This window comes from Acipenser ruthenus, chromosome 8 (genome assembly GCF_902713425.1).
Source record: "Acipenser ruthenus chromosome 8, fAciRut3.2 maternal haplotype, whole genome shotgun sequence".
In the NCBI taxonomy this organism is placed as follows: domain Eukaryota; kingdom Metazoa; phylum Chordata; class Actinopteri; order Acipenseriformes; family Acipenseridae; genus Acipenser; species Acipenser ruthenus.
This window is the reverse complement of record NC_081196.1, coordinates 30,266,047-30,282,662: the sequence shown is the minus strand read 5'-3', so window position 1 is coordinate 30,282,662 and position 16,616 is coordinate 30,266,047. Positions and strand designations below refer to the sequence as shown.

Below are 16,616 nucleotides of genomic sequence, written 5' to 3'. Positions count from 1 at the left end.
AAGATGTTGCACCCAAAATGCAGAAGGTAAGTATCACTATGTGCCTTATTTTATAAATATCAGAATGTGTTGCCATATTGCATTCATTTTAACACAACCCCAAAATGCTTCTTTTGTTATTTAACATTACTATATTTCATCTGGAACTCATTTTGGGAAATAACTTACACACTCACCCCAAAAAGAAATTCACAAACTCTAAATATATAGTGGCACACATATGGCTACTACTAGTGTAAAAACATTTTGTTACTGCAGTAGGTACATAAAATATCTTGTTTTCAAGATATAAAACTACCTGATACGAAACATTTTTTCACACTGTATGGAAATGACTTTCTTGTTCTGGAAGACGGATGAGGTAAATCATAAGGCTAGGAGTAGGAGGAGTTATACTGTGCGCGATGTTACTACGTTCCTGCGCTCTGCAGTGAAGTATGTCAAAGATGGCAGCCTCCAGTGGGAGAGCGTTGAAGTCATTTGTGCAGGGATGTTGCGGTTGCTCCTCCGTGATACTGCCGTCAATAGCAAGAAATGTCATTCTTCAAAAACCGGCAGTTACGGTGAGTTAGTTTGTGCTTTCGTGTTGTTGAATTGTAATGTTTTTAATGAACTGTCACAGATCTATCATTTGCAGGTCGTTGACTGCACCTCATTGGTAAGTTGTTTCAATTGTATATGTTTAATCGGTAAATCAAATACTATTTGTAGTCATAGTATATGTATGTATGTATGTTGTCACCCAAAATATAGCGATCCGGTGTAAAAATGTAGTACTTTGATGTTACTGGTCGGTGTGACCTAGTACACAGTGCCAAGAATCGTTTTGTTCACGTTCAGCGAGCCAGACAATATATACAGTTAATTATGCTGATAATGATATGCACCGTCTAAAATTTAAAGTTAGTATGTGAAGGAATATGTTGGAGGTGAGTAAAAAATCATACCGATGCCGTTCGCTAAGTAGTGTGTTTGTGTGGCAGTGTGCAAATGCAACATCAACACAGAGTTCAAACTTCACGCATAATGTATGGCAGGCCATGAGGGTCAAAAGTCTGTTATTTATTAGATATTTGAATATATTTAGAAAGTAAATCGAATTTACTTTTTAAATTACTATACCAGCTAATGAAATTAGTGAGTGTTGTAAACCAGTCAATGAAACGCTGCCCAACAGTTGTCAGTATTAACTTGGTGCAACTTGTTCATGTCCCACTATTTCTATGCACCTGCGTGTGTATAAAGTACAATGCAGAAAGTACAATGACCACATACATAATGTATTATGTAGGCCTAGATAATAATTTTGGTCAGTTAAAGTTTTCTACAAATGCCAAGACAGGCCAACAGCAGCAGCTGATTCAGTGTAGGCAACATTGTACAGTAGTCTTTGCATATACACCTCCTAAGAGAACACTTTGCCTAAGTGAACACCCTTGTGGTGAAACACATTTTTCCCATTGTAAATGCTCCAGCTAAAGGAACAGGAACTTTGCGTGAAAGAACACCTTCTTGGCATCGATGGCGATTCGTTCACAACTGATACAGTACTGTGCAAATGTCAATTGGTTAATAGAGGATAGGGTATCTTACAGGATCGGATATAGTTTCTACTGTATAGCCTGATTAAACCAATAAAGACCTACAATTTCAAAAACAAAGTCATCAGTGTATCTAATAGGGGTGCACTGATAAAGATTTTCTTGGCCAATACCGATAGCCGATGGTTGATCTACCCATATCAGCCGATACCGATAATAGTGCAGGTAATCTATTGTAAACTACTAGAACAAGACATAGAGCCTATATTTAAACTGTTTTATAATTATAAATGTTACACAATTAACATATATTGTTTACTTGTTGTATTTATGACAAAAACTAACAGGTAAGTTTACTTGTTGCATTTACTTCAGAAAATGAATACAAAGAATCATGTAGTATTATATTGTGTGCTTGACAGCAATTTATACATTTGTTTTACAACAGTCACACAAAAATAACACTTTGCATTTGTACTAGTAAAAACACTTCTGTAAAAAAATATATATAATGTGACATTAACTTGTATAACCACTTGCTGTTAAACATTGCGTATTATAACTTCGACCTATACTGTACAGGAGAAAAAAAATTAGCCTATGCAATGTCAACTACAACAACGTTTGTTAAATTCTTATTTTAAGCATACACTGCTTAAAAATGCAACCCAACTTAAATTGTTCACTTAATCAAAAACAAAAAGATGTCATGGAAATATCCGGTTACAAAATTCAGTCAAACTTGAATTTGTTACTAAACAAGACGGTACAGTAATCAATTCCGGCTTCAAAATACCACCTAATACACCCACAACCAATGCAGATTAAGCAAGTTAAACAAAAATTACAAAAGGTAATTCCCACTTAACGTTTAGAAAGCCCACAACTCCTTGGAAGTTAGGGAGAATGTTGTCGTTGCTGCTGTAGTCTTGATTTTTAAAAAAGTGCTTTTCAGCAAAACTGTTTACGTTCAAGGATTTGATCAAGCTGCCAAAGAGAGAGAGACGGAGCAGAGACATCGCAGAGGCAGTTTTGTAACTAACTGCGCATCGATGCTGCATTTGAACAATAATTTGTCTGGTTAATAGTGGCTTACTTAAGAATAATAAATACCCCTATATGTATTACAGTTTTGTCAGCCTGAAACCAACTACAAAGCATTGCTTAGGGTGAATGTTAGTCTGGTAACTGTATAGGCTACATGTACTCAACTACTACTGCGAATAATAATAATAATAATAATAATAATAATAATAATAATAGCAACTTAAAGTATCAATATTATTTGGGATTCAACCTATTTTTTTTTTTTTTAAACATCAGAATAATATTCTACTTGCAGTTCATCGTTGGATTTAATGTAGCATGAAGTCTGTTCTGCTGCACACAACTCGCTATCCTATTGTTTTCTTCAGGTATTTAAAAAAAATCCAAACAACGCTCTTTTGATCGCACGTTACACAGCACTGGGAAAATGAGTGTCAGTGTTCTTGCGTCATTAGTAAGAGTGTCTGACCAAACATTAAATTCTGTTCTGGAAGAAATTCAAGCATGAATATTGGTGTACATTATCGGTTAAAATAACAAAAACTGCAGATAGCCGATTGTGTGTTTTTTCCCTTATATCGGTACCATGGCGATAGGCTACCAATTATCGGTGCACCCCTAGTATCTAAAGTTGAATTTCACATAAGGAAGCGGAAGCATTAATGAAGAATGATCACATTTCAGTTCCCTACAATATCTTGCACTTAGGGAATGGGGTAATGAGATCATAAAAAGCCTAGATTTGCTAGTAAGACAGTTTGACAAACAAAGGAAGACTTATCTGCATCATAGGATATATCCCACATTCCTTTTCACAAAGATAAAAACGAGCATCATTAAACAGAATGACAGAGTAGGCTTTACATGAAGCACACAGATTGAATGAGTGGGTGAAAGCCGGACCACGATAAAACTGCCCGAAGGGGCACTAAAACAATGTGAATCTTCTTTAAAACTATACAGCATGGTTACTTCCTCTGTAATCTACATATTAAAAAGAATGATCATTATATGAGTTTTCATATTTTTGAATATTGTGGTGTAGTCTGAAAGATGTTTCTCATTGATTTAGTGCCCCATTTAGGCAAGTTTGTCGATGTGTGAGCATTTAATTTGATTTTAAACAAATATGAAAATGATCATGAGTTTTAATATGTAGACGATAATGACTGAGTTATTGTGTGGTATAGTTTTCAAGACGTGTTGCATTGTTTAAGTGCCGTTTCCAGGCAGTTTTGTATAAGTCTGCCTTTCACAGATAAAAAAATAAAATAAATAACCATCAGTATGTGGAACCAAGGCTTTCAGTTAGATTATTCTTGCTTGTTTACTTTAATGAAAAAGGATAACCTGCATGCAATGCAATATTTTAAAGACAATGCTTCTATTGTTTTATTTAGTGTTTTGTACACATGAAGGATATGGTTGCTCCTACTTTATCATACGCATGTAATATTTATTGGGGAAAAGTTTTTGGTATTGCTGGATGCTGAAGATGGGACAGTTAAAGCCCCTCTCACCTCTGCATATATTCCACACTTAAAATATAAGGCAACATTTTTATACAGTAGCTGGCTGCAGAATGTGTGATTATGTATTCACTGAAGCTGATTCGTTACCCTTCCTGAAATTAGGGTGCGCTGTTTCCATTGGTGTCTCGCAAATCATAAACTTCAAGGTCAAGAATTAGAAATTGTTCTGCACCGTGCTGTAAATTGCTGCGTGGCAACTTAAATACATGCAGTTGCAATTCTGTTACAGTACAGGATGACCAAGAATAACCAGGTTTATACTTTAATTTGAAAATAAATGTCATGGAAGATGAGGGTCAAGTTTCCATTGTAACTGAAGTTGCCCATAGACCGAAACTCACCTCTTTCCTATTCTATTTTTTTATAGGTGTTAGCAAGGCTAGTATGCACCAGCTCAACGCTTCAACGAAAGAACATAGCAGCAGCAGGTCCAGAGAAGTACACACAAGAATTCATCAAGAAGCAGATTGAAGAGTTTAACATTGGAAAGAGACACCTGGCTAACATGATGGGTGAAGACCCAGAAACGTTTACTCAAGAGGGTATTGATGTAAGTATCTCTGTGGTCCAGTAAACCTATCGAATCCCGTCTCTCTACATACTGGCATCCTGTATAATTCAGCATGATTTTTGGGTTCTTTTTTAAATGAATGTCATCTCCTCTACAAACCAGAACCTGTATAGTCTGACATCGGCCATCATCTACAAGTCTAGCAATGAGTCATTAGATTTTCCTTTTCTTAGTTTCTAAACAAATATGTTATGAAAATAATTAAGCAGTACGCTGAGTAAGTCATACATGTCTTGCAGGTGCCATACTAAATTGTGCAGGTGTTGAGCAACAAATAAAATGGCTAAATGTTCACAAAATTGTGCTTATCAAAGAATCTGAAAGTTTACCAAAACCAAGACAAAGAGCAAAAATTCAAAATCACGAGGGAATCACGAGAGTCTTACTTACAACCACACAAACACAGAGCAACAGCAGGCAGGTAGAAAAGAGTGAACTCTTTGCTGTTGCTATCGTTTAAACAGGCTCCCCAGTTTTTGGAGCAAAACACTTGCATTCGAAAACCAGCTGAATATTACTGATTTCAAGACTCACAATGGATGGTTGGAGAGTTGACGGTCATGTTATGCTGTTAAATTCAGCAAATTTTCTGATGAATCAGTGAAAACGGCATGAACAGTGTGCTGGTTATGATGTTAGTGACATTTTTAAGTGTGAAGAAACTGGCCTTTGGTTCAGATCGTCATATTGAACACTAGACTAACAAATGTAAGGAAGGCAAAGGTGCAAAGGAGAGACTTACTGTGCAACTGAAGAGAAACTAAAGCCTCCTGATAAAAAGCTGCAAAGCCCTTGATCCAGCAACACAACCTGTCACTTGGACAAGCAAAAGGATGATTACTGTACCATTCTGTGACTGGCTTAAGGAGCTGAACAAAACAGTGCGCATTATGAAACATGCATTCTTACTCCTGCTTGACAACTCAAGCTCCCATAGCATTGATGCAACGTGCACATGCTGTTTCTGCCTCCACACTGTTTTTTTGCAACCACTGGATCAGGGCATTATTCAAAATGTGAAACTGCTTTACTGTAAACATATGACATGCAACTTGGTAGCAAAGATTAACAGTCTGAACTGTCAGAATCCATCACAGATCTGGATGCCATTTTCAGGATTGAACAAGAAATGTCCCTTTGCCAGAACTGGATTGGGGAATATCATTGAGATGATCAAATTAGATTATTCAAATACTAAAATAAAAAATTAAACGACAATCTCTTCAACTACAGGTCTTGTTCAACTACTAATTCAATGTAGAATATTAAAGGCATACTATTTAGTGCAATACATTTTAAGTTTTGGTAATAGAAGTGGCTGAATGCTCTGTATGTAATGAAGTGCTGTTTAAAATTTACAACGGGAGCCATTTTCACAGTTTTACATTACTGTGCAGAAAATAACCCACACTTATAGAGAATAAAGGAGAATTGATATTAAAAGTACAGTAGTGTACGCATAACATAACAGGTACAAATTTTGTTGAGGCATTATTGTGTTTATGCCACTTCCATTTAAAAAAAGGGTATTTATATTTGCAGAGTATTGTTGCATCTCACTGGCTCGGTCTCTTTAACGTAAGCCAGTAATGGTAGAACATTAGATGTATTTGTATAAGGTAAAATATTACAAATATTAACTGAACTTAATAATTCTGAGGTAATTTCACCTTTGTTTTGTGTGTTTATGTAGCAGATATGTCTCTTACAGTAGCTTTATTTTACTTAGGATACATTTTATTTAATTTTCCACTCTGAGAAAGTGCTCTGTGAAATTTGGGTTAATGTGTATAAAGCAGTTGGGAAATGTTTTCTTTTAAATGGTAACATGATACTGTAAAAACGTGGTTATTTCAAAATGAAACTCAATTAAAAAAAAAAAAAAAAGTTGAGTTACTGTAATGTACAGTAGTTATCATTTCAAAGTCTTGTGTTGGTCTGGCCCTTTTAAATTCACCTCAACACGAACAGCGGTTTTCTCAAGCACTTTGCGGGTTCCTTAGGGTTCTATTCAGTATTATCCTTTGCATTGCGCCTTTCTGAGTTTCTGTATTTACAGTTTTTAGACCACTGTTTTTTATGCTTTTTTTTCATTTAACCGGTGAAATGCTTCACTGCCACATCCACGTCTTTTTCACATATTCATTTTACTTTACCCCTTACATTATGCCCCAGGGGATGCTTTGTTTTTGTTCACAAGGAAACACATTTTTAGTGGCTTTTTATTTTGTGTAGATAAGACCATTTAAGAACGTTACAAGACCTTGCACAATTACTCAAGTAGAATAGTTGTGATTATGTGGTGGTATATGGGGGCTCCTGTATGTCATACTTAACAACAAACAAGACATTTTTGTGCCTTTTCTGAATGATCACATCCTTGGGAATTAACAAAAAAAATAAAAATTGGAGTGCAGCTGGAAGCATTAAGAACAAGTCTGGAGTGATGTGAAAAAGCATTGTCAAATACTGTAGTAATGTCTCATGGCATTAGTTACACTTGGCAAACATCTCTGTATCCTGATTTCCCCAGTAAGGGAGTTCCAGTCAGAGAGGACATAGCAGCTGATTGTACCAGTACAGGGAATCTTGAAGGCAGTGGTTAGGGTCTTGAAATGTTTTTGTTGGGCAGCTATTGAGGCCAAAGAATGCATTCGCATGTCCTGTCTTAACTGAAGTGTTATAGCAAGCTGTAGCTTATCTAGAGAGGAAATCGCAGAAATCGATCAAGATAGCTGAGGTGAGTCTTTGCAATAGCTGTACTTGTTATTAGTTGTAAATATTTTTTTTGTAACCAGTCTGGCCTGTTGCTTTGATGCCAGACCAATTTTGGGGTATTATTTTCCTCATATTTTTTATATTCTCGCAATCATCTGAATTTGAAATTATAACGTGAATGTCAAACAATGAAGAAAAATGTATATTTAACAGTGTGTTATCAACAATGGTCTTTCATGTCTTGCTTAATTGTTTGTGTTGCTAAGAATTTCACATTGATATAAGTGGTCACAATATCAGTGTAAGTTGAAGCATTTTGCATTGAAAAGGGTGAAGGGTGTTTATGTTTTATATATGAATAAAATATTTATATATAGGTCACTTCATTAAAAAGGGTTACAGATGTCAGGTCTTTTTTTTTAAATGTAGATTCAAACAAAGTTAATATGCTAGTTACAACACTGTACCCCTAACATGAGTCATGGTATATGCTGCAAGATAATCTACTTCCTGGGGACTGAGGAAAATGGGTACAATGTTTCTAGAGTTGCATGTGTAACAGGGACACAAAGACATTAAAATCATTATAACATTTAAAGAAGTCAAATACACATTATATGCAAATACATTTGGTGACAAACTTAACTCAGACGCCATGTTTTTTATGTCAGCTCTTGCATTCACACATTTTCTCACAAAATGTAATATTTTACAGCATTATCAATTCAGCTAAATACGTTTTTAAAGAAGACATACCTCGAAAGTAACAAGGTAATTCTGTACTCAAAGAAAAAAATAACAAAAACGGTGTGAGTAGATGTTTTTATGACAATATACAGCTTGATGAGGATCAATAAGCTACTAACAACCAAATGAGCAAGATGTTTATTCAAATATGGCTCTGACTCCTCTGACATATACCCCTCATTGATTTACAATTAACAGCAGTCCTCCTGTTTTATAATTTTAGTAAGTTTACAACCCCTTTTCATGATGTGACCTATGTGACAAAAATGATTTAAATAATATAGATGTTATTTGTCATGTGTTTGAAGAAAAAGTAATCAACTTGTCGTTTGTATAAGGATTAGGTGGCCATTTGTTATTTCGTATAGATAAGGAGAGCTAACAAATCTGTACGTGTTGACCAATATTCATGTGCGATGAGACAGAAACCCCACAAATCTGTTAAACCACTTAAACAGTATACAGTATGTAGGAAAAACAAACTCCACAGGATATATTAGAATGAGTCTGAAACTGGAGGCATGCTGACATTTGAGCAACGGTAATCATTTTGTATTTCAGTGTCAGAAAGTTTTTCACAAAGTGCCAAGCAAAAAGAATATAAATACACATTACAGAAAATGGCACAAGGCATCAAATGGATATTTAATTGTTATTAGCGTCTTCGCAAGGAAAATAGCTCAATGTAACTGTTGTGTCAACAATTAAGGGGAGTAAAATGCCCTCTAATTGATTTGCTTTGCCTATTCCATTTGATATATCATTATTCACCATATTTCATGATTTGCACTCATTTCTAATGAATAGAGTCATTAGGACAGGCATGCCTAAGCAAAATTGACGGGTAACATTAGGTGCCAGATGCATTTTAGAGAGATGTGCAGAGCTGTGGAGATGAGTTTAAATAAATTACCACCTGTACATTAGCTGCACTTGCCGGTAATTTATAAGCGAGTCAGTCGAGATGACATTTGTGTAAACCATTGATCAAGTAAACAGCTGCATTCCACTGCCCAGCTGCGAAAGCTAATTAATAAAGACAACAAACACGACCCTCTGCTTTTCCCCAGTTGAAACCATCGTCACTTTTCATTCTGCGACACAGACTAAAAGGAAAAGTAAACAAGCCTACCTCAAGTTCAATACAAAGTAGATTGTTTAGTGCTTTGAGCTTGAGCACAACACCCTTACTTAACAATTTAGTTTTGTGTTAAAGTTAGATCCCTGCATACTACGCAGAGGGTGAGGGCTAGTGCGACTACAGCACTGGACACTTTCTGTAACAGAAACCAAGAACATAACTCCATTTTCTTTGAAAATGGAAATGAGCTGCCCAGATTACCTTCTATGTCAAGTCTCCAACCTTTTTTCAGCAAAGAGCTGCTTATAAATAACAAGGCTATAGTTGAAGTTAAAGTCCAAAAAGACAAATTCTCTGTGATCAGTAGAACCAGATAAAGACACCACTTTCCTTACAGCTGTGGGGAGATGTTGGTACTTGCCCACTGAAGTTCAGTAATCAGACACTGGGTATCTTGCTTTCAGTTGAAGATTTAATAATCTCCATTTCCGAATCAACGCAATTTAAATGAAACAAGGATCCCACCTGTTCAGCCATGTCGCTCGCATCAACATCAATAAAGGGATTTCAAGTAAACATAACACAAGGTTCCATCTTCTAAAAATCACAAAATCTCTTATCAAATTCTTATTGAATTCCAGTGAAGAGATCAGAGTATTTATTGGTGTTCAAAGATTAATTTTCACTTTTGCAAACTCAGAGAATGCAGCGGTTTTTTTTTTATTTGTAAGCTTCATAGTGCTGATCATGTCTGCAATGCTTTGTTTTGTTTTGTTTTGTTTTGTTTTGTTTTGTTACAATTCACAGTTCAAGCTATATATTTTCTCTAACATCAATTAAAAAAGCCAGGTCAAGCAACCACATACTGTACTATCTGGCAACTCAGTATAACATTAATTTCTTGACTGCAGGAAAGTTTTAATTTCAGACAAACAAGAAAGAAAACGTTGTAGTACCGTCTCTCTGCTAAGCCACCTTACTTCAGAGTGAAACAAAAGATCACTGTATTCGGAGTGGGGATGGTCATGTATAATTGTTTATTCGATTTAATCGGATAAACACCTTTTCTAGTAAGCTACAAGGTTATTGGCTGAAGCAGTTTGGCTTGAGACTGGATTCTCATTGGTTGCAATTTTAGTTCCTGCTCCAATGAGCTAGAAATGGTTATGCCTTTTTGGCACAGTGCGAGATTGACAGTTGTCAATTCACCTTTCAATTAATTAATTGACAGGTCAATCGTGGAGCCACCGATTCACCCAGAAGCCCGTCAAATTAATTGACAAATTAATTTATGAATTGCTGCACAAATTGACAAATTAATTGATGAATAGTTTTGGGACAAATGGTGCTGCATACAAGACTGTATGCCAGGCACAAGCAGCAGAAGTACTGGTAAAGCACAACGAACCATTACAGCTCACTCCAGCAAATGCATTCCACAAAGGAGTGTATGTTATTGTGTTGCCTTTAGTTAATGTTTGGAAAGTATGTGTAAGTTGGGCTTTATGGTTACTGTACATCTATTACACTTTCTTTAATATAAAGAGCTGCTTATTGCAGCATTGTCAAATACAGTAGTATCTCTTTTTTATTATTATTATTTATTTCTTAGCAGACGCCCTTATCCAGGGCGACTTACAATTGTTACAAGATATCACATTATTTTTACATACAATTACCCATTTATACAGTTGGGTTTTTACTGGAGCAATCTAGGTAAAGTACAGCAGCAGTGTCCCCCACTGGGGATTGAACCCATGACCCTCCGGTCAAGAGTCCAGAGCCCTAACCACTACTCCACACTGCTGCCCTGTATTATGTATTACTTCGTTTGGTATTATGTAAGCATTATTTTTAGCCAGTGGCACGTTGATGTAAAGTATAATAGAGTAATCATTTCATTGTTTAGTGAATTACGTGTATTAAAATATACGGAAATGCCCATCCATAATTCGGATGAAACTTCGTCGAACAGGATCTTAAACTGACAATGTTACAGAGCTCTAGCTCGAATTGAGTTAACTGTTTTGTTTTGTTTGTTTTTTTCTCAGCCTATGCCAAAGTAATCTGACAGATTTTCTTTGCATGTCCTTTCTTTGCATGTCAAAAAGCATGCCCACAAACACAACCTAGCTTTGGAGGTTGGCGAAAAAATCTTGTTTCATCTTTTTAACAGTACTAATTATATTAATCCCTTGTTTTCTTGTTTTCTTTTATTGAACATGGTTAAACAGGGCAGTTTGCTTTATGTGAAGTGACGGGATGTAAAAAGTGAAACTAATTTTCCAAACAACTGAATCCATTATTTCCTGCTAAGAGCTGAATTTACCGTTTTTAGACCCATAATAAAATGTACATTGATCAGTTTCCATTTGTACTGTTCAGTTGGAGCAGCATGTGTAAATGACACCTGCCAGAGCATCAGCAGTTTTGTTGCACTATATTGAAAACCACTTGCAACAATGTAAATCCCCTTCTGACTGTTGACAGTGTTTGTACCCAGTTGCATGTCATTTATAGCAACCATTATCTCTCATTTATTTTTGAATTCTCTGAATCAGGATGCAGCCATTGCGCCTTTTACCAGTGCTGCTATGTTTTTTGTCAGAAAGTAAGCCACTTGGAATGATGTTTCCTTTGCTGCAGTTGCTTTTTTTACTGGATTGGTAAATATTGATTGTTTCTGCAAAGCTGACTTTAGTTCGCTTACTTTAAAAAATCTGTTTTCAAAGTCTTTGTGTACAGTTGCATAGTACCTCTCAACATTGCACTTTTTACCAGCTGCTACACTCGCACAACAGATCAAGCAAACGCATTCGTCTTTTATGTTTGTATAAACATATTTTCGTTCCCATTCTTCATGGAAATAGTACGTTTTCTGTTTCTTTTTGGACGAACCTGCTGATTCCAAATCCATGAATGAGGTTAGGAGACGTTACCAGTACGGCTGTTCTCTGTGAATAAACGTGAACAAAATTAACTGGAAATGTGTTCAAACACCCTTCACTATATTAATTCCATAGTATCTTGCATACTTTAGCCTTTGCATTTGTTTATTGTCCTGTGCCTGCTATACACTATGTAGTGATTGGCTTTGTCTACACAGCATGCCTAAAGTTCCTATGTTTAGGAAACACACCAGTATTTTCAGCAACTGAGCCATCATTTGAGAGGGCACTATAGCGGTTAGAAAGTGGATGTAACATGATGAAACTCTTTTTCCCTGTTAGAAACTAGAACAGTAAATTACAGTTTGCATTTAAGAACAAGAAGTTGTCTGTACCTTCATTAGTCTCTCTATTAAAGACACATTTTGTTGGTCTCTTGACTGCCCTTAATAGGGAGGTTTCACAGTAGTCCATGGCATTGTATTCTGGTTCAAACATGTATGGTGAAAATACCATTAGAAATAACACTAGGCAATCACCTGGTAAGCAACAGGAAGCAAGACTAAACACAGGAACGTTGCTTCTGTTTCAATGACTGACAGCGTTAATGTAACCTGAGATTCACTGGGGCACTCTGTTACTAGGAGCCAAAGGGATGAACCACACTGCTAAGATGCTAGGAGCACTCTGTTACTTGGTGTCCCACTGGAAATTAAGAACTCCTTATGCTTCTTATATGCAAGTCAGCGATTGCTTTGTCACGACACATGCATATATCTGGGTCTAAGATATTTCATTACTTTTTGTCTTCATTTTTCTTCTTGTGGTATTTTAATTTTGTCATTCAGAGTAAATATAACTTTGTAACTTGTGTGCTGTCATCTTCACCTTCATGTGTACCGCACAGCTTATCTTGAGGCTATCATACACCCAGTTACGCAGTTTGAAATATCAACCTGTATTTATTTTTTATTTTAAACCTTAATTTCAGTGTATACATTGTCCTTGTTTAATTTCTCAACAGCATACTACAGTACATTCCTGTAGTAAATATAACACGCCTTGAATGTACTGACCTCTACATTCTCATTCCTGTAGTTATGATTTCCCCCGACAACGCGATTATGTGCGTTTTACGGTACGTTGTCACTGCTTTGGGGCTTGTTAAGCGTCTTTCTGACCACTAGAGGGCAATACCTAGTTAGAAACTGCTTTGACTATAGATTAATAGCAGGGTCAAGGTCACGTGCTGCAAAATAACAAAAGGGCAAAGCTAACTTCTAGTAAACTCTTTTGTGTAAGGCAATAGCCTGAAATAAATAAACTGTACAGTAGCATATATCAATAAGTTAAACATGCTTTTTCGTAAGAAATGGATACATGCATTATGCACTGAAGGTGGTTTTACGTTTCCCTAGTTATTATAAAAAGTAAGTTGTTGTTTTTTTTCGTTTTTTTTTTTTTAAGAAAACAAAAATATACGGTAGTCTACTAAACCTATTCCACAAATATTTGCTTATGATTTCCATTACATGAGAGTAGACGTTAAAACTTAATACTGATTTTAACTCGGCTCTTGCCAAGATAAGCACTAACTAAGACGTAGCTTTACAGTAAACTAATGTGATCCATCTGTGTCTCCATCCATTTGCGCTTCCTTCCATATGATGATGTAGATATCCTTCTGTCTGGTGATGATGGCTGAAGTGTAATGCTGGCTCCAGGGATCAGCTTATTTGCCTCCCGAGCGCATCAGCATGACAACCGTCTGGACTAAGTAGGGTACATCTCTGGGGTCTTCAAGTGGGCACCTTCCATCCTCTGTGTTTCGTCGACTAGCCCACGACACCTGAAGAGGACTCGACGGTGATTCTGGCGTCCCAGCATCACCCCCCTCCATCCCCCACTCAGCTAAGCCCAGCTTACTTACCCGTACATCAGCGTTTCTTTCTATTGTGCTTGAGATCCCCAACCAGAATCTTTCCGTCTCAACCACCGCCAGTTGCTGCTCCTCTCTGCTGCTTCAGATAAGTTCTACACTGTGCGGTGCAACTTGGCCACTGAATCCGACATCTCTGAGAAACCGGGTTGTAGAGTGTGCCACAAATCCTCGACAACCCACCTCCACTGGGTAAACCCGGACTCTCCATCCTCGCTGCTCCACTTCAGAGGCTAGTTGAGCATACCGCAGTTTCTTCCTCTCTTATGCCTCATCTATAGCATCCTCCCATGGCACTGTTAACAGTAATAGCTAATAAAACAAAACTCGGGGTAGCCTACAGTTTGACACGTAAAAACAGAATTTGATTTATATTTTCCCAGGACATTTGGCAGCTTTAACTTAAAATAAACATGACAAGAAAGGTTTGTACGTACTGGTTGTAAGCCACTTCTCTTGCACATTTTTTTTTAAGAACATATTCTGTGGTAGAAAGGTAATCCTTATGCAGCAGTATTTTCTTTATGATGCATTAGCAATATTACGACCAAACCGAACATGCAATAAATTGTTTTGTTATTACACATTGCAGACAAAAAATACAAAATAAAATAATCATTTTGGATATAATTTGGGGATCTTGCGCCGTTTACAGTTTGCTTCTGTCATGTGTACATCCAAAGTTATTAAACTTTAAAGTTTTACAGTTGAGCTTTTATTTGAAATACAAACCAGCGCTTGGCGATTGCGTCAGTCAGTAAGTTAAATACCGGTCCTAAGTGTTGATGTTTTTGTTTTTAAACCCATTATCTTATGCTTTTTTCACATTTCCACATTAAACGTTCCATTATGACTCATTAGTTGGCTAATATTCTATCTAAAACTGTCACTGAGACTGTAAAGAGATATTCATGTTTAAAACAAGAACACGATTAAATATCAAAAGAAAATAACACGTTGATGAATTAATCCCTTAGTCTTTCTTCGCAAACTGTGGTGATAAGTTTGCCCATGTGTCCTACATTGGATATGAACCGAACAAGACTGACATCATCTTGACTGAAGATATTGTTGGGACATTGAAGCAGGGCAGCAACATGGTTCTCCGAAAGAAGGGAAAAGAGAAGGAAACTTTTCCAGTGAAAATTATGAAGCTTGGTGGTAAGCGTTTTTTTTTTTTTTTTTTGCTCGGAAATTATATTTTATTGTTGAATACTGGGAAGCTGTCATTTTTTGTTCTGTACTGATGCAATTCATTAATCTATCCTGTACTTTTTATTTTACCAGATGCCGATTTAAACTCGCTAAATCAGAAGCGGAGTTGGAAAGACAGCAGATTAAAAATGACGTTCAGAAGAAAAGAAAAATGAAGCTTTGTAACAATGAAAGCTGCCATCCAGATAAAAAGAGGAAGCTTGTTAATAAGCCAAAGGTACAATGTTATAGGCTGCAGATTTTGTGTTTTTATTTATTTATTTATTTATTTATTTATTTATTTATTTATTTTACCAGGAAATGTACCCGTTGAGACCGAGACCTTGTTTACAAAGGGGTCCTGGAACACAGACAAATAAACAACACATTAATACTTGTGTGGTACAACATTTTTAAAAGATACTAAAAACAATCAAATATGTAGGCTAAATGTAGTGCTCAGGTTGTATTGGGCTACTTCAACTCCAAAATAAGCAAACTCAATTTTAAACATTAAATTCCCTTTCAAGCTTGTGCTATTTGGAAAGTGTGTGCTACTGCTTATACTAAAATACGCTTTATTTCTGTACACAGGCAAATGTCATCGCACAGCTCCCTTCGCTGAAACCGGCTGACCGCATTTCACCTATGCAGCAGCGAACCCACATTGTACCTGCTCACCCGGCAAAGAACTCTATTCTGAAAAAGATTGTGCTGCAGAATGAAAAACAACGGAGAAGCATTAACAGCCTGAAGCGGCAAATTGTACATCTGCACGAAGCATGCAGTCACTTTGAGAATGAACCACTGGAGAGTACACACATATGCGCAAAGCAATACCAGAAGAGCGTGTTGCGTACGCTTGGCATGACGGTACTTTCTTGAAAGAGGACTCGGTGAATTTCACCTAAGATCCCATACCTTCCCCTTTACCGGATGCCGTGCAAAACGAGGTACTATGCAGTGCCACCGTTCTGCCAGACATTGTAATCAACAGCATTAGCCAGGAAAAGGAAGTGGAAATTCATGTCTTGAGCCAGGAAAAGTGGAAAGATCTGCTGCATTGTTGTTCAGGGCGCTCATTACAACTGAACGGTATCACGAGTCAGCAAACAATGTAAATTACGATGGTTCCAGAGGCAAAAAAGGGCTGCCTACGAATCTGAAGCACATTCTAGGCGGTTCAGAGTGGAACCACAGCACAACATAAGGGATTGAATAAACGAATAGCTCCGAATGCCTAGAAGATCAGACATCATGAAGTGATGTTGTTAAACACTCTGGTGTTTATTGTGTAAAAATTTAAAGCATTTGTTTTTGTATGCAATTTGTTCAAATAAACATTGTTTTCACAGTAC

General features: G+C 36.6%; 1 protein-coding gene across 1 annotated transcript in view; it reads left to right on the top strand.

Annotated features, from left to right (window-relative positions):
* Positions 1–412: 412 nt before the first annotated feature.
* Positions 413–16,616, top strand: part of LOC117406820 (small ribosomal subunit protein uS9m-like) — a 38,414-nt gene continuing 22,210 nt past the window's right edge. The window contains exons 1-2 of the mRNA XM_034011143.3: positions 413–563; positions 4,488–4,670. Coding sequence (XP_033867034.3) covers positions 438–563; positions 4,488–4,670 — 309 coding nt within the window. The 5' untranslated portion in view covers positions 413–437. The remainder of the gene's footprint in view (positions 564–4,487; positions 4,671–16,616) is intronic.